The sequence below is a fragment of the Patella vulgata genome, chromosome 7 (assembly GCF_932274485.2).
Source record: "Patella vulgata chromosome 7, xgPatVulg1.2, whole genome shotgun sequence".
NCBI classification, from domain to species: domain Eukaryota; kingdom Metazoa; phylum Mollusca; class Gastropoda; family Patellidae; genus Patella; species Patella vulgata.
Genome location: NC_065885.2, coordinates 9,218,997 through 9,243,936, shown reverse-complemented (window position 1 = coordinate 9,243,936; position 24,940 = coordinate 9,218,997). Strand labels below are relative to the sequence as shown.

Here is a 24,940-nt window from a genome sequence, read left to right as displayed (position 1 = left end):
AAGATAATCAGAACCAAAATCCCATTCATTATGTTTCCATGTATGGTCACAATTTTTTAGATAGTAACAAAAGCATCAATAAAAATGAAGTTTATACTCGTTTTACATATCATCGGAACAACTACATGTAGATACCATTTCATGCCCGGCCCTCCGTTTTTTCTCACTGATAAGGGAAACTAGGCTGAATAATCAAGAGGGACTCTCTCAGCAAATAAGAAAGGGAACCACTGGGGATACCGAGGGGACCTGATTTGTGTGCGAGCGTCTTAAGCAGCCATTATGATTCCTAAAAATAGCAATATACATGTATCTATAAAATATGTATGCCTTGTTTGTAAATTCATTATATCATTTCCAGCACAACTCTATGTGGAATTAGCGTGATATAAATGGACTTATTATTAAACATAAACAAAGTTTTATTGAAATGTTATGTTGCTTTAATTATAAATTGATGTAATAATTCAGTTATGTTATAAATGTTTTAATTTCATTGAATTTATTTTATGTTATAAATTTTAAGTTTTGTTTTAATTCATTAATATTTTGGAGATGTATGAAATAGACATACAGTGATCACCCTCATTTTGTGAAGTAATGAAATGACATTATCCAAAACCATGTGTTGAAGTGCAGACTTTAACTGGAATATTTGTTTTTAATATTGAATAAAATGATAATCAGGTATAATACCCCACTGTCTTGTACAATTGGTAGAACATCTGAGAATTAAACAGGCATTATGCAAGAGCTAAATCTGTCTATTGCAGGCCTTTCTTTAGGTCTTAATTGTTATCAGTTAGACATTAATCAACATGACAAAACTATAATCAACTCTCAATGTCATTGCTCATCGGACAGTCTAGAATTTTAATAGAATTAAATACGATATGAGGTTGATGATTGAATGTAAAAATGGATAATCAAGACTTTGTTTATTATCTTAACAACAGTAGCAATGACAATCGAGGCTACACTCTAATTGTATCGGCGATAACTCGGCTCAGAGTAAATTTATTTGACTGAAATTTTCAACATATTCCCTTCTCATTATCTATTTTTTAACTATTATTGTGAGAACTGTCAGCTCTTACCTAATGCCCCTTTAAATAATAAAAGTGATCACTAATGATAATCTTTGTTTTCTGTGTTAATCGTGATATACCATGGTTTATTGTGGTAAACATAATATACTTTCTATCAGTAATGATTCCCCGGTTGTACGTGGCAAGGAGTAGGGCCACCTATCAAACCTCGTGGGTTTTCTCCGGGTCCTCCGGTTTCCTCCCACTTCTAAAGACCCCTACGCGCAAGCGAATTATTAAAATAAAATTGAACCCTGTGTCAGTCCCGAAATGACCTAGTCTGTGTCGAGTGGACGTTAAACCGCATTTCTCTCTCTCTATCAGTAAGACACATGGTACCATGGTTTACTGTGGTAGTCGTAATATACTTTCTGTCAGTAATAGACACGTGATACCATGGTTTACTGTGGTAGTCATAATATACTTTCTGTCAGTAATAGACACATGATACCATGGTTTACTGTGGAAATAAATAATATTATACTTTCCATCAGTTGTAGACACATTGTATGGTACCATGGTTTACCGTGGTAATCATAATATAATTAAATATCATCAGTAAACATACATTATGCTGCATAATGTATGTTTATTAAATTTATGCAAGAGCAAAATCTGATTATTGCAAATCTTAATTTAGGCTTCAGATGTTATAGAAATTATAAATTAGATCTTTATTTAAACAACAACCCCAAAATCAACTCTGTAGACCCACGGATGGCTCGGCTACAGCTCGGATTTAAATAGGATTTCACTTAAATTGATTAATCCAAATATGGTGCACCCTAATGAGAATACGTCAGTTAGATCGAGGCTAAATGATAGAGTGTACTTAGCGAGGCCGCTGTAGAGCGTTTCCGCATGCCATTGAAAACTTTACTTGATAATCGAGATATGTAGGTGGAGTTAACGCCTGTCAATCAAACGATCGGCCAAGGTGAAGGCACATTTCACTACCATTTCTAGTCAAATATTACAACGATGATAACTATGTTCAGAATAAAGTAATTTGACTGAAATTTTCAATATATTCTTCTTTCATCATCTTCTTTTGAACTGTTATAGCAAGAATGGCCAACTCTCTATAAAAATCTCCCATAATGTATCTTAATAGACACATGTAGCATGGTTAAAATAGGCCTTGGAGCCAGCCATGGCAAAAAAAACAACCCAAAATAGACAACTTGTTAGTGAATTGATGTGCCATTAAACAATATTTCTTTTTATTTTGAAGTGAAGATATACAATATACAACATGCAAGATACATCCACATTTTGCAAGAAATGAACAGAGAACAAGTTTTAAAAGTGATTTCTCGTACAATCAGGGGTAATAACCCAGGAAGTTACCCTCTGATATACGCCAATATCAAACGCAACTTAGATCTGTGGAATATAAACCTATATTTCAAGTTTCGTCAAAGTTGGATAAAAATTGTGACCTCTAGAGGGCCCACAACCTTGGTATTACACACACCAAAACCTTGGTATTACACACTAGAATTTGTATAATGGGATGGACATTAAGTTGTCTGCATCCATTATTTTTAAATGGAGTTGTTTCCCTTTAATATTGACGTTCCAGTTTGAAATATTGATTCAGTTGAAATCTTTACCTAAATATTGAGTATGCCATACATCGCTTAGCCTGTTATTCTATTTGCAGCACAGATCGTTTTTGTTTTTAAGATCTGATAAAACGAAAACCAAAAAATATACAAAATTCTTTATTTCCTCATTCCTCTTAAATATCTTTAAAAAATTGTTTGTTGAGTCAGAGAGGGATTCGGAGGCAGGCTGTAGTACTAGTAGTAGTGTAAAATTTCTAGAATCTCGCAGTATTTGTTTCTTACTAAACTTGTATATCGTATGAAATAAAAGATACGTTTTAAATAAGTGGTCCAAGTGCCTATTAATTATTTGTTGACAGTTGATGATAATACCAGTGACAGAAACGGATAAATTTACACAAGGGACGTCTCTCTTCACATGCTGTGAATTTTCTTTGTTGTCCTCTTTCCTTTTTAACCAATCAGAGTTAGCAGGTGCCCGTGACGTAGCCAAAATGTGACGTCACAAAAGAGGTCAAAATGGCAGACAAACGGTAAAAATATTGTAGACAGCAAAATATTTGTAAGTATTTCATAAGTGTACATTGATTTATATCATATTTATTCAATGTCAACATAAAGATGTTTTTTTTGTGAATAAGGTGCAGCAATATGCAAGCATTATGTTGAGTATTTCAAGTGATTTAGAGCGTGACAAAACCAGCAACCCATCTCTTCCTCACGATTTCTATTTATAGACTGCAAACCATCAGTGCAATAATGAACAGAATTGGGTGACCTACCAGGCTAAAACCGTCTGTAGTTGATCTACAAATAATTAATAAAGTATTAATAAATCCTAGATTACACCAGCTATAAATGTTATTCTGTCTACTAGACATAAAGATCAGGATTCCAAAACCGGAATTGAATCAAGTGAATTTAAAAGTTGGAATTCATTATTATCTTTGAAGCTTTAAATCCTTATGCCCACTTTGGGATGGTGACTCCAGTCCTTCAGGAACAAATATTCGGAAAATCTAGGGGTTAGGTTCAAGAGACACAGGCTCTTAATGGATCTTTACCACTTGGTAGTGTCTGCACAAAAAACACATTTCAATTTTTTTTCACTTTTTGACTACACAGTATTGCATGCGGTACATTAAGGTATGTTCATGTAAGATAAAAAAATATGCAAATTATGAGAAAAATCTGTCAAGCTGTTGCTGAAATAGACATGATGTATTAAATATACATTATGCAAGAGCTAAATCTGCCTATTGCAGGCCTTAATTTAGGCCTGAAATGTTATCTAAATTATTAATTAGACATTAATTAACTTATTCAGACTATAAATCAATTCTCGATGGCATCGCTAGCCTGCTATATTTAGCGGACTTACATTTTTGAAAAATAATTCAAACGTTAAATTGGATAATCGAGACTTTATTTTTTTAATCGTACTGACTTTAGTAATGATGATCGCAGGCTAGCCTAAAATTCAAAACCTAATATCTTGGTTCAGAGTGGAGCCACTTGACTGAAAGTTTCAGCATATTCTGTTTCCATTATCTATATTTTAACTATTATAGCGAGAACTGTCAACTCCTTAACTAATCTCCCATACTGCCCCTTTAAATTTCAACTTAGAAGTTCTACAAATATTAGTGTTTCTAAGGAGGTTAATTATGTAATAAACTTTTTCTGATCTTGAAGGCTGATTTAATTTTTCTGTGATCCATACCTTGATATTTCAACTCTTTCTAATTTAGGAGGGGGGTTAGATGGCCGAATTGTTAGCATGTGCGCGCTGTATCATACTGTCATTGATTCAACTGGATTGGTTTTGATTCCCCAGTTGTACCGGTACGTAAAAAGAAATAGGGTCGCCTGTCCAACCTCGTGGGTTTTCTCCGGGTCTTCCGGTTTCCTCCCACTGTTAAAGACCCCTACGTGCAAGCAAATTATTGAAATAAAATTAAAACATACGTTAGTCCTAAAATGACCTAGTTTGTGTTGAGTGGACATTAAACCCCATTTCTCCCTCTCTCTCTCTCGATTCCCCAGTTGTACGTGACAAGGAGTAGGGTCGTCTGTCCAACCTCATTGGTTTTCTTTGGGTCCTCCGGTTTCCTCCCACTGCTAAAGACCCCTACATGCAAGAAAACTATTGAAATAAAATTGAACCATGTATTAGTCCTGAAATGACCTAGTTTGTGTTGTGTGGACTTCAACCCTCTCTCTCTCTCTCCCTCTCCCTCTCTCTCTAATTTGGGATGGTAATTATCAGTATTATTATTGGTGACTGTATCTTTCAGAAGGTAGAGTATAAATTTCTTCAAGATGACGGACCAGAGACCAGTGGCAACATCAACTCCACAAGGTATGGTTTCCACACCATCCCCAATAGTTGCCACAGCTAATAATATCCGATCTCCCGGACCCATACCACAGGTGCAAGTCATCCCTCAACAGATGCATAGTCCTCCGTACGGTCTACCAAACTTCCCGTACAATCAACAATTAATGTTGCAGAATGCTGCTGTACAAGGTGAGATATATATATATCTTTAATACTACCCATATAAATTTTTGTACCCTGCCTTTCAAAGAACTTTAGTTCTGTGAGAGTGATGAAACTTGGTGTATAGTTTTATTACATCAATACCTTGAGTAAATCAAACCCTTATCCATATACAGTTATATGCTCAATATATCAACACACTTTTTTACCATTAAGTATGTTAATGCCTTGTTATTATTTAACATATTTCATTAATCAGTCAAGTCAGGAAATTAGCAATCTGATTAAAATACAGATCTATATTTCATTTCTTTTTATACGCCCACATTTTCATGTGGACGTATTATGCCGTCACCCCTGTCCGTCCGGACATCCGTCCACAATTGTTTGTGGACTCTCTACAGGTCACAATACATATCCGATTTCGACGAAACTTGAAATATAGGTTTATCCCCAAAAGATCTCGGCTGCTTTCGATATTAGCATGTATCGGATCAATACTTCATGGATTATGGCCCCTGTTTGTACAAAAAATCACGTTTTTAGCTTGTGGACCCTATACAGGTCACAATTTTTATCCGATTTTGTTGAAACTTGAAATGTAAGTTTATAACCCAAAGATCTCAGTTCCTTTCGATATTTGCGCATATCGGACAGTAACTTCCTGAATTATGGCCCCTGATTGTACGAAAAATCCAGTTTTTAGCTTGTGGACCCGTTCGTTCCCAAAATGCGTAAGAATATGGTCTATCAAGGTTGTGGACCCTATAGGGGTCACAATTTTTATCCGATTTTGTTGAAACTTGAAATGTAAGTTTATAACCCAAAGATCTCGGTTCCTTTCGATATTCGTGCATATCGGACTGTAACGTCCTTAATTATGGCCCCTGATTGTACGAAAAATCACGTTTTTAGCTTGTGGACCCTATAGAAGTCATAATTTTTATCCGATTTAAAAGAACGTTCTATTATATCACCGTTACACCCTAAGGATGACTGAATTCGTTCGTTCTCAAATAGCGTAAGAAAATGGTATATCAAGGTTGTGGACCATATAGAGGTCAAAATTTTTATCCGATTTTGTTGAAACTTGAAATGTAAGTCTATAACCCAAAGATCTCGGTTCCTTTCGATATTCGCGCATATCGGACCGTAATTTCCTGAATTATGGCCCCTGATTGTACGTAAAATCACGTTTTTAGCTTGTGGACCCTATAGAGGTCATAACTTTTATCTGATTTAAAAAAACGTATTATTATATCACCGTTACACCCTAAGGACGACTGAGTTTGAATTTCGTGAAAATCGGCCCAAAATTGACAGACAAAATGGCCGCCGTTCGTTCTGGAATCAAGGTTGTGGACCCTATAGAGGTCACAATTTTTATCCGATTTTGTTGAAACTTGAAATGTAAGTTTATAACCCAAAGATCTTGGTTCCTTTCGATATTCGCACATATCGGACCGTAACTTCCTGAATTATGGCCCCTGATTGTATGAAAAATTGCGTTTTTAGCTTGTGGATCCTATAGAGGTCATAATTTTTATCCGATTTGAAAAACCGTATTATTATATCACCGTTACACCCTGAGGACGACTGAGTTTGAATTTCGTGAAAATCGGCCCAAAATTGACAGACAAAATGGCTGCCGTTCGTTCAGTTCCTTTCGATATATGCGCATATCGAATTGTAATTTCCTGAATTATGGCCCTTGATTGTAGGAAAAATCACTTTCTTGTTAGCTTGTTCTCTATCCATCTGCCTGGCAGCCGCTGGTTTATTTATACTTTCGATGGCCTACAATACATGAAGATCTGACCGGTTCTAGTACTGATACGTCGCGTCAGAGCTCATACAAGTGGCTTTTGACCCTATGCCATCAGACATTTGATCAACCAATCAGCATTGATGTTTCTAGTGGATTACCCATGTTTCATTGGCTAAACCTTCACATCATTCTGAACACTCCAATGATAACAACTCTTCCAGTTCCTAGTGTAGTAAAGACAATTAAAACGAAATTTTGAACTATAAAAAACGAAACGAAATACATGTAGGATCTGTGTTTTAATCAGATTGGCAGATTAAAATAATCAACTAAATTGAATTTAGATGAAATAAAAAGTTATAAAATAAGTTATAATTTGTTGTTCCCTTGCCATGTTTTATTTGATTTGATATTTAGCAGAGGAGGAAACCATGAATATGATTTAAAAGAGTGTTATTTTTTATAAAAGCAAGACAGCAAGCGGTCATCCATTCCTGTCAATTTTATTTTCCCACACCAAGCAAACAAATTTAATTTCATTTTTAGTTTGCAATTTTTATTTTGGATCATACACATGAATCTATTTTGTTAATTGTGCCTTTTGTTCTAAGAAATTTCTTGTATTTAATAATTAATGCATTGCCTTGGTAACAAATGGATTTACTATACCGGAACATAGAATACAAAGGTGCAGAATATTGATAACTGAGTGGAATTATCACTGACATGCACAATCTCACTGATGCCTGTCATTACAGATATACATGTATGTCTTGACTTTAAGCGATTTTATTAATGTTTTAATACATGTCCTATTGTCCAGCTCAGAAATATGCAGTGTCAAATACTATAGTTCCAATCTGCTTAAAACACAGATCCTGTTTCGTATCGTTTTTTATAGTTCAAAACTTCGTTTTTATTTGTCTGTACTACACTAGGATCTGGAAGAGTTGTTATCATTGACGTGTTCTGAATGTTATATTACTGGCATCTGGATGGCGTGAGGGATTAGCCAATGAAACCATTTGTAAGGCGACTTCTTGGCATGCGATGCATGGAACTGTAGGTAAACCACTAGAAATGTCAACGCTGATTTATTAATCAATGTCTGATGTCATAGGGTCAAAAAACGTTCGTACAACCTCTGACGCAACCCTTTACTACAACCAGTCAGATCTTCAGGTATTGTAGGCCATCGAAACTTTAATAAAAATAAACGAAATATAGATCTGTATTTTAATCAGATTACTATAGTTCAATAGTGACTGACATTTTGTAGAATCATGTGTTAATAATAAACTTATTGTATGTTATAAACTAACTAATGTATGTATTTGATAATAAAATAATGCCAACTATGTTTCAGTAGCAATGGCTATGAATCAGCAGTTAAACATGGCCGCAGCAATGCAGGGGAGACCACCCTCAGTCAGTCCAACATCTCACACCATTATGTCACCATCAGTGTCAATGGCACAGGTAATATTTGATAATACACAATATCTTTTAAAATGCCCCAAATACTGTTATATATTGTTCACAAGGAGTTCATTATGACACAGGGTTTCTTATGTTTTAGTATGAAATTTACATACTTCTGAAGTAGAAAGTGAAACTAGCTCAGTGAGTAATGCACAGGTTGACTAACCAGACAGTACCTGGTTCAATGCAGGTGTTGGCTGAGAAAGTTCTCTTGGATTTTCCAATATGGTTTCGTCTTGTCTCTGGTGCAAGAGGTAGGACTGGCAAGGAACAACTGTGGATTTTGGATGGGAGGAAAACCCGAGGTCCCATCTGTGCACGTAAAAACAAAACCTTGACAGTTGGAATTTCATTGTATAGTCTGGACTGAAGCAGAAAATCCTAGTTCATAAACAATGAATATAGTTGGCCATCATTTATTCTTTGAAAGAATCAGTTCCAGAATTTCACTGTTTAAATGTATGACTGTCTTGATAATCCTGACAATCACTTTCCACTATAACGTAGGCAAATATAGAGACATGATTACCCAGGCACTTATATAATGGTAAACCGAATATAGAAACTGGAGAAGTTCCAATTTCTTCAAAGAAATATCAAAGAGCTTCCGATATTTGCTCAGATTCTAAGAGGCTTTCTCATAAAAACTAACCAATTTCTCAACCTTCTATTAAACAAGGGGGGGGGGGGGATGGCCGAATGGTTAGCAGTGCGCTGTATCATAAGGCCTGTCATTGAGTCAACTGGCGTGGTTTCGAATCCCTGGTTGTACGTGACAAGGAGTAGGGTCGTCTGTCCAAGCTCGTGGGTTTTCTCCGGTTCCTGCGGTTTCCTCCCACTGCTAAAGACCCCTACGCGCATGCGAATTATTGAAATAAAAAATTAAACCATATGTTAGTCCCGAAATGACCTAGTTTGTGTCGAGTGGACGTTAAACCCCATTTCTCTCTCTCTCTCTTTCTATTAAACAATATTGAATGTTATTCCAATATCCTTCGAATGGAGATTTTTGTTATCAAATACACTATTTATAAAATGAAATTTATTATTTAAATGACAGGGAGGATGTAATGTAGTAGTATCAAGTGCTGGTTCAAACCAGACGATGACCCTACCAAAGACATCTTCTAACGGTAAAACACAGACACAGCAGCAGACAATGGTTGCCAGTAAACCCACCATGATGCCTGCTCAAGCTGTTAGTCCACTAGTCTTTGGCAATTTTGGTGAGTTGATTTATAAAGGAAATAAGTATTATTTGTTTTTATGTAAAAAGTAAAAAGTGTTCTATTCCATAAAATGTTAAAATCTGCTAGAATATAGGGGGGGTGGTGGGTTGGATAGCCGAATGGTTAGCACGTGCACGCTGTATCATAAGGCCTGTCATTGAGCCATGAATCAGCAGTCAAACATGGCCGCAGCAATGCAGGGGAGACCACCGTCAGTCAGTCCAACATCTCACACCATTATTTCACCATCAGTGTCAATGGCACAGGTAGTATTTGATAATACACAATATCTTTTAAAATGCCCCAAATACTGTTATATATGCACGCTGTATCATAAGGCCTGTCATTGAGCCATCTGGTGTGGTTTCGATTCCCCGGTTGTACGTGACAAGGAGTAGGGTCGTCTGTCCAACCTCATGGGTTTTCTCCGGGTCCTCCAGTTTCCTCCCACTGCTAAAGACCCCTAAACGCAAGCAAATTATTGAAATAAAATTAAAAACCATATGTTAGTCCCGAAATGACCTAGTTTGTGTCGAGTGGACGTTAAACCCCATTTCTCTCTCTCTATCATCTAGAATATGATTTATTTGGCACTGTAAATCATATGTAGTGGATGCCGAATGTTGACAGTTTTTCAATTCATCTCAATTTTGAATTAAACCATTTTTGGACTGATATTCCTTTTATCTATTTAAATTTCACAATATTGTGGTTTGAAAGGGATTTGCCGAGAAAGTTCACCCAGATTTTCCGGCATGGCTCCCCCTTGTCAGTGATGCAGGACGGAGGGCCTGACAAGGACAGCTGTCTAGTCATTTGGATGAGACAAAAAATGAGGTCCCGTGTACACATTGGCGGGCATGTAAAAGAACCCTTGACAGTTGGAATTCGATATAAGAGTAGGCCGTAGTGCCGCTGTCCGGGCAAAATTTCCCTCATAGCACACTGTATGGCGTATGCCCGTCTTCATTGGCCCAGTTCGGAGCAAAATAGTAGGACGTTAAACACCATTTCGTTTCATTTCTTAAAGGGATTTAAAATCTTCCAAATGACGATCGATCATTTTGAATAATATCTTTAAATGCATGAAATTGAAATGAAGAAATTGAATACTTGTATATGGTTTAAATGTATTTATTATATTTCAGGTGTTTTACAAGGTCCAGTTTCAACAGGTCAAGCTTATGTTGGACAGGTATATATTATTTTATCTCAAAATACACATGTGATATCATCCTTTGATGTTGGCGTACCATTATCTCAAATAGTGTACAGGCAGCATGCCAATCCTAGATGATATATTGGACTCGATGAATGATTTCATTGACTTGCGTGTACAACATCAAGGCTGACCTTAAAAATATCTTTGTTTCGCCAAACCCGACCCACAATCGAGGAGAAGGGTCGGTAGGTCGGGGTTTTTTTTCAGATTTTTTTTTAAAGAGCTAATTTGACAGCTTGATAATTTTCTGGGGGGAAACATTCGTCTTTTTTTATTGTCAAACAAATCAATGAGTATGACATCGGGATTTTTCGTGATGCACGACTCCGAGACTCGCACACGATTTGCCACGAACTCTAAGTGTGAAACCCCTTCAACACGTTTTTAACGATCATGCCTTCATTTTTCTCGAAAACGGATATTGAAAATATCTTCTCCATGTTTAAAACGACGCCCCACAGACATAGAGGCAGAATCATTTCGCGGGAATGGACGTGCTTTCGCCTGCAACCATTTTGTTGAGAAGCGACACCTATGACGCTTTCGTCTTGATCAACCAGTTTCAATAATGAATCAAACCATAGCCATAGTAAAGGGAAATAACTCTCGTGATATATTTCAGGTTGACACACAAAATAAAATAAAAAGATCGCGGAAAAGTGCAATAAAATAATTTAAGTCGGGGGTGGTTTTAGTTAGTCGGTCGCGTAAGGCGAAACAAAGATATTTTTAAGATCAGCCCAATATACTACTTAATATCTCACTCTCAACCATTAAACCACACTTAAAAAGAAATTTGAAAAATGGTATAGGGGACAATTTGGCAGTGAATGTGGTGAAAAAAATATAGTCGTCTCTGAATTTTTGAGTTCTGCCATACACAAATCTATCCTTCTACATAATATGGTGTGTTGTTAGAATCATAACACTGGAAACCCATTTCTGCAGTGATGATAGCAGAGATATCATATTCAGTTCATCCATGCCTTGTTCTTGAATCTTGTTGGGAGGTGTAAGATCACTTTTTGATACAAGTGGCATGCTTTATTTCAAGCCAGTACGTGACGTAAGTGAAGTCATTGGCCCAACCCTGTGTGTTTTCTCCTACACATAAGCGAATTATTGGAATAAAGTTGTATCATATTTTAGTTTCGAAATGGCCTAGTTAATCCTCCAATTATTACATGGTTTATGTCTTGTGTATTTAATGAAATGATGTCAATTTATATATTTTAGTCCAAAGGTCAAACTGTAACAGTAGCTCACCCTGGTCAGCAGCAGCTTCTAAATTCCCAGGCACCCTTGCGCCTAAACACACAACCACAGCTAGTCAACGCTGGTCAAATAATCACATCGCAACCCATGTTGACCAATCAGGCAGTTTTACAAGCAATGGCTAATCTACAGCAACAAGGCATCCCATTGGGTGCACACCAACAATTATTGACCAGTCATGGCCAATCACAAGCTATTTTAGCTGGACAGTCATTATATATCCGTGCTGCAGGACCATTTCAAACACCACAGAACCTGATGACAACCAACATGCAGAATTTTGGTGTCGTGAAAACAAATAAGGTTATTGAAGTTCAACAAGCCGCACAAGTCAAACCAAATACGGTATTAAAGAATACAACAATAGCGCCGCCAGGAAAAGCGTTATTACCCTCTGTGTCAAAAACTGCTAAGATCCAACCCACACAGGTCATAGGTCAAACTTCAGCTCAACTCAACATCCCTTCCGTTCCCAAAACTAAACATCGGTCAAAATCATCATCTGCTAAGCCGTCTGTTCCTTCCTCCCCAAATCTCAAAACTGCTCCAGTTACGGCCATCACAAAAACAACATCCAATCCTTTACAAACTAACGGTAAACAGTCATCTAAGAGTCAGTCGGATTCCGAGGTCGAAATGGGTAAAAAACAGCAACCTGTCGCAGCCACGGTAAAAGAACTGGTGAAACCCACCGATAACAAAACAGAAGATAGCGAGAAAGAAGAGAAATCTGGTGATGTTTTATTTAACGAGAAGGAGAAAGATCTGGTGGAGACGTGTGATGAGAAATTACCTCCACCACTAGAGAAGCCGGTAGTTGAAAAACAGAGAGCTATCGTTAAACCTCATATATTAACGCACGTTATAGAAGGCTTTGTTATCCATGAAGGATATGAACCATTCCCGGTAAGTTTAACATTTTAGCTAGATTATGAAAAATAAAAAGATGTAAGCTAACATTTGAACCTAACCAAGTAAACTAAAATTTGAACCTTTCCCTGTAATCCATCATTTGAACCTGTCCCAGTAAGCTAATATTTGAACCTTTCCTTGTTAGCTAACCATTGAACCTTTATAAGTAAGCTAACATTTGAACCTTCCCAACAAGCTAACCTTTGAACCTTTCCCAGTAAGCTAACATTTGAACCTTTCCCAATAAGCTAACATTTGAACCTTTCCCAGTAAGCTAACATTTGAACCTTTCCCAGTAAGCTAATATATGAACCTTTCCCGGTAAGCTAACTTTTAAACCCTTCCCAGTAAGCTAACATTTCAACCTTTCCCTGTAAGCTAACATTTGAACCTAACCAAGTTAGCTAACATTTGAACCTTTCCCAGTTAGCTAACATTTGAACCTTTCCCAGTTAGCTAACATTTGAACCTTTCCCAGTAAGCTAACATTTGAACCTTTCCCAGTTAGCTAACATTTGAATCTTTCCCAGTAAGCTAACATTTGAATCCTTCCCAGTAATAAGTTCAACATTTGAGCTAGATTGTAATAAATACAAAGATCGAAGGAGTTGGATAAGACAAAAGTCAGGCATTCTTACCAATGATTCATTACTGTAGTCACCAACTCGAAGACCTCTAGTGATAGGCATATGTATTTCTCTGAATCTCACCCCAAATTAGCTTCTCTTTATTTTTTTTACTTTTGAATTTATTTTTTCTAACAGTCCCTCTTTGTTGTCCTCTTCTAGAATTTTTAGTAAAACTTTTTTATAAAACCTAGTGTTTACCATCTTAATGAATACACTTCAACAACCTTAGACTTAAAGGGCCAACATTAGAGGGCTTTTCTGTTTCTGAAACAGTTTGAAATAGAAATTGATTTAAACATGTATACATGTACCATAACCCCTTTGTGCTGTCATGAGGAAAGATAGTCAGCTTAAAATGGACTCTTGATGATCTTTAAACCATCTCATCAGGGGGTCTTGAGACACCCCCCCCCCCACAATTTATTAAAGTATAGTATTTTATTTTTGTGTCATTATTTAGGTTCAGAGGTCAACTCAGATGTCAGAATTTATTCCACCTAAACCATGTAGAAATGATAAAGAATCAGAAGATGATATGTCTGAATCATTTGATGAAAATCCTCCACCGTTACTGGATGCTCATGATGGTATATATGTTTGTTTGTAATACATGTATATAGGAAGCTGCAGGCTTCATTGAAATGACAAGGAGTACGGTCGACTGTCCAACCTCGTGGGTTTTCTCTGGGTCCTCCGGTTTCCTTTCACTGCTAAAGACCCCTACTCGCAAAAGAATTGTTGAAATAAAATTGAACCATGTGTTAGTCCCGAAATGACCTAGTTTGTGTCGAGAGGACGTTAAACCCCAGCTTTCTCTCCCGCTCTCGCTTCATTGAAATGAATTGAATTGGGGTTATCGTCAAACTTTTCTGCACCAAAGCAATTGGGCTAATAAAGATGGGCAGTGAGGGGAATTGTGCCTGGACAGTGGCATCTATTTCTTTTCTTCATCAAATTCCATCTGTCATGGTTCTTTGACATGCATGCCAGCATGTACAAGACCTCGGTTTATCGTCTCAGGGGTATTTGGGTGGCTGAATGGTTAACGTGTGCGAGTTGCATCATAAGGTCTGTCATTGAGCCAAGTTGTGTGGTCCTCCAACTTAAAGAAATAAAATTGAACCGTATGTTAGTCCCAAAATGACCTAGAAAATTTTTTACTGTACATTAGTCGCAATATGACCAAACAGTACGTTGATAGGACGTAAACCGTTTTATTCCCATTTTCCAACACCTACTGGGTCGACAGGAAGTCCCCCCCCCCCCAAAAAAAAAGCAGGTGGCGTAAGAAAAAGTTTGAAAATTGCCATTAAAAGCTTGATTTCACTAACTAAAGCTACTAATCATTGCATCCAAATTTCTGCCCAATTTTATATCATGCAACAATATATTGCTATGTATATAAGAAAAAGTAATTTGTACGCAGGAAACTGATTAGAAGGAGAACTAGAGTTGTGTGTTAAATTTGGTAGTTAACGTAACAAATCGTTTACTGCAGGGTTTAAAATAGAGTTGACAGGAAAACATCTGTCAATGTAAAATTATCTCCCCTACACATTAATTAAAATGAAGACAGACATATGCACCATGCAATGCGCTACGCTACATGTTTGAGGGAATTCTGCCCGGACAGTGGCTCATGAACAATCTACTCTTATTTCGAATTCCGACTTTCATGGGTTTATTTTTTACATGTAGGCTACATGGTACTTCTGTTTTTCAACCCATCCGAATAACTACAGACTGTTCCTCGCCAGACCGTCTGTCCTATCGAAAATATAAATTTACCCGATTTTATTGTGCTTTGTTACAAACTTTTACAGGATTTCTTATTTTTAACATCTTCTGTTTACCTAATTTTCTTTAACTGTGCATGAGGCAAGGTATACATACTCTTATTTTGGAACTATGGCAACCATTTTGATTGGAATTATTCTTTCAAGGAGCAGTCCCAGATTTGATTTAAATAAAAATATTGAGTTGTTTGTAATTGATTGCTAGGATTCGTTCAATGACATGTGTTGACTCGATAAGTATGTCACACATTTAACATTAAACTCTTAGCAAATTTAGAGACATTGCTAAATCGGCACTTTGATAGATTGGAATTAGTTGATTTATCACCATATTGAAACAAAATTTTTTTATTTTTTGTTTGGAAAAGTATCATAGAGGCTATAGGTTTCTAAGAATCTGAGAGAGAGAGAGAGAGAAATGGGGTTTAACGTCCACTCGACACAAACTAGGTCATTTCGGGACTAACATGGTTTTATTTTATTTCAATAATTCGCTTGCGCGTAGGGGTCTTTAGCAGTGGGAGGAAACCGGACGACCCGGAGAAAACCCACGAGGTTGGACAGGCGACCCTACTCCTTGTCACGTACAACCGGGGATTCGAAACCACGCCAGTCGACTCAATGACAGACTTTATGATACAGCGCGCGCTCGCTAACCATTCAGCCATCCAACCCCCCTCTAAGAATCTGAATTTTGACCTTGAAATTGACATGTTTTATTTAATGGCGTATATCTGAGACTGCTCTTTAAATTATATTGGTGACAGAAAATTTCCGTTAATTTTGGTATTTGTATTTAGTTTTCCCTTTCAAGTTTATAGAATAAAATCCTATTTTATTTCAGCGCTGGTAGGAAATCGAGAACCTCCAACCTTGAAATGTGAGTTTTGCGGTAAAACCGATTTAGCTTTCAAGTTTCGCTGCTCCAAACGATTCTGTTCCCGATCCTGTGCTAAACGCTATAATGTTGGCTGCTCCAAGAGAATGGGTATTTACCCCACTAACAGTATGTCCTCACATATTTCTATTTTAATCAAATTTACTCTCCGATTAGCTCTCTCGTGTTAGGATTTCTACTTTCCGTTAATATTGAACATCGATCTGATCTGATCTAAACCAAATATCCAAAATTTCTTACAATGAAAACCAGATTTTTTTTTTATCCTTTATACCTTTAAATGCATATTATTTACCACTTGCTTTGTTATAAACATTTTGTAAAAAAAAAAAAATGTGGAAGATTGTCTTCCAAGTCGTTTATTTTAAAATTTCTAATACGTTAGATAATTGTCACTTGTTCTCAAAAGATAGGCTTTAATACGTTTATCCTGTTAAAATAAAAAAAAAATGACAATATATTAGTTAGATCTCTGTTCTCTTGGGGTAGAATCATGCTTTATAAATTTGATTCATACCTGGAATGTTTCCCCAACCCTCAGGTGTTCATGGTCTTATCCTAAGTTGGTGGGAATAAAAATAATAGGTTTGTTTTGATTTCCGATTAATATTCCTAAAAAGCGGAAAAGTTTTTATCGCTTCCCAGGTGAATGTCAAAAGCCAGGACTGATCCTGCCTACGGAGAAAAAATCAAAACCAAACTATTTGCATGCAAAATTTATTTATTTCATTTTTTATCCCACAAGATATTTTTTGTATAAAAATATTTTTGAATATGTGGAATGTGTACTATTTTCACATACAAACTCAAAAGCAGTTTGGGTGTTTAATTATGGGCCACAATATGTGTTGCTCTTTAGGAGTCTATAGGTCCTTGAAGACCGCAGTAGCTGTTGATCTTTAAGATGGGTACAGGTCGTTAAAGACCGCAGTAGGTTTTGATCTTTAAGATGCAGATCATATGTCTTAAGGAATAACAGTAGCTATTCAACTTTAAGATAAGTATACAGTGTAGGTCTTTAGAGCCACAGTAGGTGTTGATCTTTATGGGCATCAGGTGTTGATCTTTATAAAGCATATATAGTTTTTTATGGGCATCAGCAGGTGTTGGTCTTTAAGAAGTGTGTAGGTCTTTATGGGCAGGTGTTGGTCTTTAAGAGTGTATAGGTCTTTAGGGCATCTGCAGGTGTTGGTCTTTAAGAGGTATGTAGGTCTTTAGGGGCAGGTTTTGGTCTTTAAGAAGTGTGTAGATCTTTATATAGGCATCAGCCAGTGTTGATCTTTAAGAAGTTTGTAGGGCTTTAGGGGCATCAGCAGGTGTTGGTCTTTAAGAAGTGGGTAGGTCTTTACGGGCAGGTGTTGGTCTTAAAGAGTGGGTAGGTCTTTATGGGCATCAGCAGATGTTGGTCTTTAAGAAGTGTGTAGATCTTTAAAGGCATCAGCAGGTGTTGATCAGTAAGAAATGTGTAGGTCTTTAGGGAAATCAGTAGATGTTCATCTTTAAGACGTGCATAGGTCTTTAAGAAGCATATAGGTCTTGTGGAACACAGAAGGTGTTAATCTGTAAGAAGTGCAAAGGTCTTTAAGGACCGCAGTAAATGTAAAGATACATATAGGTATGTACCCAGCCGCAGTAGATGTTGATCTTTATATTAAGAAGCATATAGGTCTTTAGTGACTACAAAAGGTGTTGATCATCAGGAGGCATATATGTCATCATTAGGAGGACCCACAGTAGGTGTTGATCATTAAGAAGCGTATGGGTCCGTAGGGGTCACAGTAGGTGTTGATTTTAAAGAAGCATATAGTTCTCTAGGGGCATCAGTAGATTTTGATCTTTATAATAAGTCTGTAGGTCTTAACTAGGGGCCACAGTGTGTTTTGATCTTTAAGAAGTCTTTAGGGGCCACAGTATATTTTGATCTTTGATAGGTCTTTAGGGGCCACAGTAGGTGTTGATCTTTAACAAGCATATGGGTCTTTGGGAACTACAGTAGATGTTGATCTTAAAGTGTATAAATACGAAGGGGCTGCAGGGGGTCTTGATCTTTAGGATGCCTTTGGCTCTTCAGGGACAACAGTTTTTTTGTGTTTTTTTCATGTGTCAAGCGTAATGGCTGTAATAATGTGCACATGTTCATGTAAAACAGCACATGACAGCTAGAATTCCAAGAAGAGTAGGGGTAAATACCACTGTCTTGGCAAAATTCTACTCACACAAATTCGCATTGCACACATGACCTTAGTTAAAACAATAACATATGTTACAGCCACATTCTATGCATGATTGACTGACAGATGAAATGTGAAATACCTGATACCTGTATATTTTATTAAAGGTATGATAAGTAATATAAATACAATGTTTATATTTTAGTGGGAGGACGATATATCAGAAAAAGGAAACATGTACTTGTTAAAAAAGGTTGGAGACCTGGTCGTGGTGGAAGGCTGACTTATAATATTATGAGGGTAAGTTATCATCTACAGTTTTAGACCTGAAACAAAGAACTGGCACTAACTATTGACCAGGGGGGTTGGGTGGCTGAAAGGTATGTCATTGAGTCAAGGAGTATGGTCACCTGTCCAACCATGCTTCAGGTTTCCTGCCACTGCTAAAGACTGACATGGTTCAATTTTATTTCAGTAATTCGCTTGTGCGTAGGAGTCTTTAGCAGTGGGAAGAAACCTGCGAACCTACTCCTTGTCACGTACAACCAGCGAATCGAAACCACACCACTTGACTCAAATGACAGACCTTACGATACAACGTGCACGTATTAACTATTCGGCCACCCAACCCCCTTGATTATATCGTCTGCAGTGGATGTCATATGTTGGAGAATATTCCATTCATCATATCTTTGTAAATAGTGAACAGAATTCAACCATTTTTTGGCTGATATTCCTTCAAATGAGAGATTCAACTTTTAAAATATTGATAGATTACAACAATTGATTCATAATCCCTGAAATGAAAATCAACGGCTTTACATTTAATTTTCTTTAAAGTCTGCTTTTGGTTCGGTGGATTCTAACCATTCAGATTTGAGATTAAGAACAATCTGATTAAAACACAGATCCTATTTCATTTCGTTTTTTATAGTTCAAAATTTCGTTTTACTTGTCTTTGCTACACTAGAATCTGGAACAGTTGTAATATAATCCGCGTTCTGGTTGAAGTCAGGGATTAGCCAATGAGACGGTTGGTTATGGCGAGATCTTGGCGTGCGATACACAGAACTGAGGGTAAACCACTAGAAACGTCAACGCTGATTGATTAATCAATGTCGGAAGTCATAGGATCAAAAGCCGCTCGTATGACCCCTGACGCGACCTATCGCTATAACTAGTCAGATCTTCATGTAGTGTAGGCCATTGAAAGTATATAAAAACAAAACAAAATATAGATCTGTATTTTAATCAGATTGAGATTAAGAATTATTTTGTTTATTTATTTTTCAGATGTTACCGAATGATGAGGAGAATAAAAACAATAATACTCCTACACAGGTACCTTTTTATTATTCGTATATATTGTCGTCCGGCGATTGGTCCAAATTTCCTTGTGAACACTCTACTCTCTACAATTCTTGTTGACTCTCAATAACCGGAGTGGGGGGGGGGGGGTTCGAATGGTTAACACGTTCGTGTTGCATCATAAGGTCTGTCATTGAGTCAATTGACGTGGTTTCGATTCCCCGCTTGTACCTGACCAGGAGTAGGGTCGCCTGTTCCACCTTGTGGGTTTTCTCTGGGTCCTCCTGTTTCCTTCAACTGCTAAAGACCCCTACACACAAGTGAATTATTGAATTAAAATTGAACAATATGTTAGTCCTAAATTTTCCCGGAAAGTGTCTCGTACAGCAGACAGTGAGTTTCGAATTTTCCAGGAAAATTCTATTATTGCGTCGCGTCAAATTGGCTGATTTGATACAAAATGATAGGGGAAAGTATTTTGGGGCTCTGTGCATGTTATAACTAATCGTGTTTTAGACCATCGGGACGAAACTGACAGTCAAATTCTGAACATACTGCCGATCTGATTTAGGCGAAGGAAAAAAGCCTGAATTAGATCAAATGTTCGAGTTGAGCAAAGATCTGACTTAGGAAATCCGACTTACACGCAGAAATTTAATAAAGAAATATACAAGATCAAAGGGTCCAAACGATTTTATCCAAGTGGAGCGAAGATCCGACTTAAGCAAATCCAATTTAAGTGAATTTTACTGTATTATAATATAAAAAACTTAGTGTGATATATAATTTGTGTCTGTGACAGGTGTCTTATGTTCCAAGCTTGATTTAGATGATATTGTGTATTAATTACATGTGTTATTTTATGTATAAAGGTACCAATAGATGAATTTAGTAGTTCTAACAGTAATCAGGACAGTAGTTCATCACCCGCTTCACCAGTTAATCCACAAGATATAGATATAGAAATGGAAGAACCTGTTGAACCAGCTACTACAACTAACCCTGCAAGATGGACGGTAAGTTATATTAGGCCGTTAAACATCGCTGAATCATTGATTCTTCTCTTACTTGCAATTACTCTACATATTTTGAGGAATTGTTAGCGTTAGGATAGATACCATAACGATTTTGAGGAATTGTTAGCATTGGGATAAAAATATATCATTCATATTGGTTTTTCATGTCAGAAAGGGGGCCTACAGTAAGGCTCTTGTTCACTAACATAGAGGTTCATGTTCGATCCGGGGGGTTGGATGGTCAAATGATTAGCGTGCGCGCGCTGTATCATAAAGTCTGTCATTGAGTCAACTGGCGTGGTTTCGAATCCCCGGTTGTACATGACAAGGAGTAGAGTCGCCTGTCCAACCTCGTGGGTTTTCTTCGGGTCCTCCAGTTTCCCCCCACTGCTAAAGACCCCTACGCGCAAGCGAATTATTGAAATAAAATTAAACCATATGTTAGTCCCGAAATGACCCAGTTTGTGTCGAGTGGATGTTAAACCCCATTTCTCTCTCTCTCTCTCCCTCTCTCTCTCCCACTCTCTCTCCCTGGCTGTCTCTCTCCCTCTCTCTCTCTCTCTCTCTCTATCTCTCTCTCTCTCTGTCTCTCATGTTCGATGCTGGTGTTGTCTGAGAAAGTTCATCAATGGTTTTTTTTCAGCAGGGTTTCACTGTGACAGGACGTATAGGTGTGGTAAGGAAACAGTTGGTCATTTAACCCTTTCTACAACACATTGTGGGTTTTCTCTGGGTCTTCTGGTTTCCTCCTACTGCTAAATATCCCCTATTATGGCATAAAATTGAACCACGTTTGTCCTGAAATAAGCTACTTTGTGTAGAGTGGATGTTAAAAAAACCCATCCGTCTTTCTTATCAAAGTTTAAGGGAGATTGGTTTAATATAGGCTATGTCTGATCCCCAATCCCTATTCAAGACATAAATCTGAATAAAATATTGCTTAAAAAAAGAAAAAATAATTTAATTTGGACTATTTTCAGGTAATGGAGGTGTGCGATTTTATCAACAACTTACAAGGATGTTCTTCAATAGCTGAAGAGTTCCGTTCGCAGGAGATTGACGGACAAGCTCTACTTTTGTTAAATGAGGATCATCTAATGACGGCCATGAACATTAAACTGGGGCCAGCCCTTAAAATATGTGCTAAAATAAACTCTTTAAAAGGGTTCGAATGAACTTGAAAAGTTATAAAAACAAAATTTAAAATGTGTAAACTAGACTTATATTTGAAGTTTTTGTAATTAGCCATGTATTTATTTAATACATGTAAAAGGATACAAGGTGTTACAGAGAAAGGTTTTCAAGTCATGGTGTTGGGTGGTGATCAGCATCTTCAGATTGATCGTGTTAGAATGGTTTTCAAGTTATGTCGGGGTGATCAACATCTTCACCACAGAGTCCAGGTGTTAGAATGGTTTTCAGGTTATAATGAGGTAGTGATCACCAGATAAAGGTCATCTTCACAGAGGCAAGGTGTTAGAATGGTTTTCAGGTTATGATGGAGTGGTGATCACCAGATAAAGGCCATCTTCACAAAGTCAAGTTGAAAGAAAGGTTTTCAAGTTATGATAGGGTGGTGATCACCAGATAAAAGTCATCTTCACAGAGTCAAGTGGTTAGAATATATGTCTGATGCCTGCGATAGTCAACTTGGTCATTGTTATCATACCAACGTCGGTAATGACGACCAAGACAAGCCTTAAATTCAATGACTAATATCTCGGTTCAATGTGAAGCAATTTGATTGAAATTTTCAGCGTATTTTGTTTTCATTATCTATTTTTTCACTATTATAGCGAGAACTGTCAGCTCTTTATCTAATCTTACCTAATGCCCCTTTAACGTAGCATAGAATTCAAAAGAACTGATAAATTGACAGGACTCTTATTCATGAAAGCGTGAACTAAAATATTTTAAGTATCCAGCCATTTCATTGGTTGAGAATTTTAAATCCTCGGACAAATTTTATCTCCAGGCCAATGAAAGGCTAGGATTTTTTAAATATTTTAGTTGTTTATATTAAATGAGACTCAAGATCTTACTTTTGAAAAGAGGGTTAAAAGAAAAAGTTTGCATATTTAGTTGTTAGATTTTAATAGCTATATACCAAAGCTTCATTAAATCATCATTCATTTATTATTTATTGTGTCTATAGTGTACGAGACATAGCCATTGATTTACAGCAATCCCTGATATTTAGTTTGTTAATTTCAATGTAACCTACCTTGATGGCCAATCTGATTAAAACACAGATCCTATTTCGTTACGTTTTTTATAGTTCAAAATTTCGTTTTACAAGTCTTTACTACACTAGGATCTGGCAGAGTTGTTATCATTGACGTGTTCTGAATGGTGTGAGGGCCTAGCCAATGAAACTGTTTGTTACGACGAGCTTTAGGCTTGTTTTGCTGTGGGTAATCCACTAGTAACATCAATGCTGGTTTGTCTGACATCATAGGGTCAAAAGCATCTGACGCGACCTATCGTTACAACTTGTCAGATCTTCATGTAGTGTAGCCCATAGAAAGTAAAAACTGAAACGAAATATAGATCTGTACTTTAATTTGATTGCCTTGATGGATATATGGGTTTAAATTTTATATTGCAAAATCTCCCGTCAAAAGGCAAAACCTGGTAACTCACTTTTTTCTTATTTTGAGAAAACAAAGGAAAACGTAATGAATGAATATTAAACCCCAGCTCATCCATTGATTTGACTATTGAGTTACTAGGTTTTGCTGTGGTATACTAGGCAAATGAAGGAAGTTGCTAAGTTGTGTCATGGGTGTAACTGCTTACAAAATCAAAAGATTGGAATATCTACATGTAGTACAACAACAGGAAGCACATACCCTAGTAACTACAAATTTGGTCCTAAGTCAATTTTGATAAAAAAAAAAAGTGAGTTACTAGGTTTTGCCTTTTGACGGGAGTAATGTCACTTGTAAATAATTTAACAAGTTGTGTATAGAAACATGTATATCTTTCATCATTGCGCAGTAACCCAAACCCTGGGATATGAAAAATCTGTGTGATTTTTTGGGGTAATGTCTGCAGGACCGGCCTGGACAGCATCATTATGATTGATCAAAAAAACAATATACAAATTATTACCAGTGCATGTAAAGATCTCTTGGCAGTTAGAATTTGAAAGTGATGGCCTCTCTCTCTCTCTCTCTCTCTCTCTCTCTCTCTCTCTCTGATGGAGTTTAATATCTTAACACAAGATTCCTGCCTTATTGAGACTAACACATGGTAATTTCAATGGTTATATGTAGAGGAAAGAGAATTTTGCCAAGGCATCAGCTATGCTTCCTGTCAAAGGTTGTTTTACATCTTGGTATTTCAACTCTCATCAATGTGTAATTAAAACAAACCTATTTTATAATTGAAAGTATGTAATATATAAGGTTGTATTGTTGTTGTTGTATGTTGTTATTGAAAATATATCTGGGATTAATTTAAAACAATTACAGCATGATTGAATTATTTTAATGAACGGATTTTAAAGGTCACTTTTCTCCTTTTATCACAATCTGTTAATATAAATAGTTTTTTTTATTAGAAACTTAGAATTTTTGACAAGCCAATTCTATTTATGTATTGTATCTTCTGAAATTGATCCTTATATTTGACAACCAAGATCGTTGCCACTGATCTGTTATAAATGCATGCATGTATGGGTGGGGTGGGGTGGGGTGGGGCAACATGTCAAATTCACGATGTACTTGTAACATCCTGTCAGGGAGTAGGGGGTGGGGTTGGATGGCTGAATGGTTAGCAAGCGCGCGCTGTATCATAAAGTCTGTCATTGAGTCAACTGGCGTGGTTTCGAATCCCCAGGTGTACGTGACAAGGAGCAGGGTCGCCTGTCCGACCTCGTGGGTTTTCTCTGGGTCCTCCGGTATCCTCCCACTGCTAAAGACCCCTACGCACAAGCGAATTATTGAAATAAAATTAAACCATATGTTAGTCCCGAAATGACCTAGTTTGTGTCGAGTGGACGGTAATCTCTCTCTCTCTCTCTCTCTCTGTCAGGGAGTGTTTATTGGGGAATGGGGTATATATCCCT

At 37.0% G+C, this 24,940-nt stretch overlaps 1 protein-coding gene across 5 annotated transcripts; it reads left to right on the top strand.

Annotated features, from left to right (window-relative positions):
• Positions 1–3,108: 3,108 nt before the first annotated feature.
• LOC126828858 (polyhomeotic-like protein 2) lies at positions 3,109–24,551 on the top strand. Of its 5 annotated transcripts, none has more exons than XM_056102601.1 (12): positions 3,109–3,221; positions 4,957–5,189; positions 8,300–8,409; positions 9,473–9,638; positions 10,790–10,836; positions 12,100–13,044; positions 14,140–14,266; positions 16,320–16,481; positions 18,750–18,844; positions 19,838–19,889; positions 20,729–20,868; positions 21,849–24,551. In XM_056102601.1, exons 2-12 carry the CDS (start codon positions 4,982–4,984, stop codon positions 22,041–22,043), a joined length of 2,247 nt encoding a protein of 748 aa, XP_055958576.1. In that variant the 5' UTR covers positions 3,109–3,221; positions 4,957–4,981; the 3' UTR covers positions 22,044–24,551. The 5 variants fall into 5 exon arrangements, with proteins under 5 accessions (XP_055958576.1, XP_055958577.1, XP_055958574.1 ...); XM_056102602.1 differs by having other exon boundaries at positions 8,297–8,409; positions 16,320–16,355; XM_056102599.1 differs by having other exon boundaries at positions 8,297–8,409.
• Positions 24,552–24,940: the final 389 nt, after the last annotated feature.

What these genes read in the sequence shown, in the direction of transcription:
- LOC126828858 (XM_056102599.1), top strand. Translation starts at nt 4,982, where the DNA reads ATGACGGACCAGAGACCAGTGGCAACATCAACTCCACAAGGTATGGTT. An exon ending in ACTAGTCTTTGGCAATTTTG is followed by an intron (nt 9,639 to 10,789) that starts GTGAGTTGATTT and finishes ATTATATTTCAG; the next exon opens with GTGTTTTACAAGGTCCAGTT. An exon ending in TGACTTATAATATTATGAGG is followed by an intron (nt 18,845 to 19,837) that starts GTAAGTTATCAT and finishes TTTATTTTTCAG; the next exon opens with ATGTTACCGAATGATGAGGA.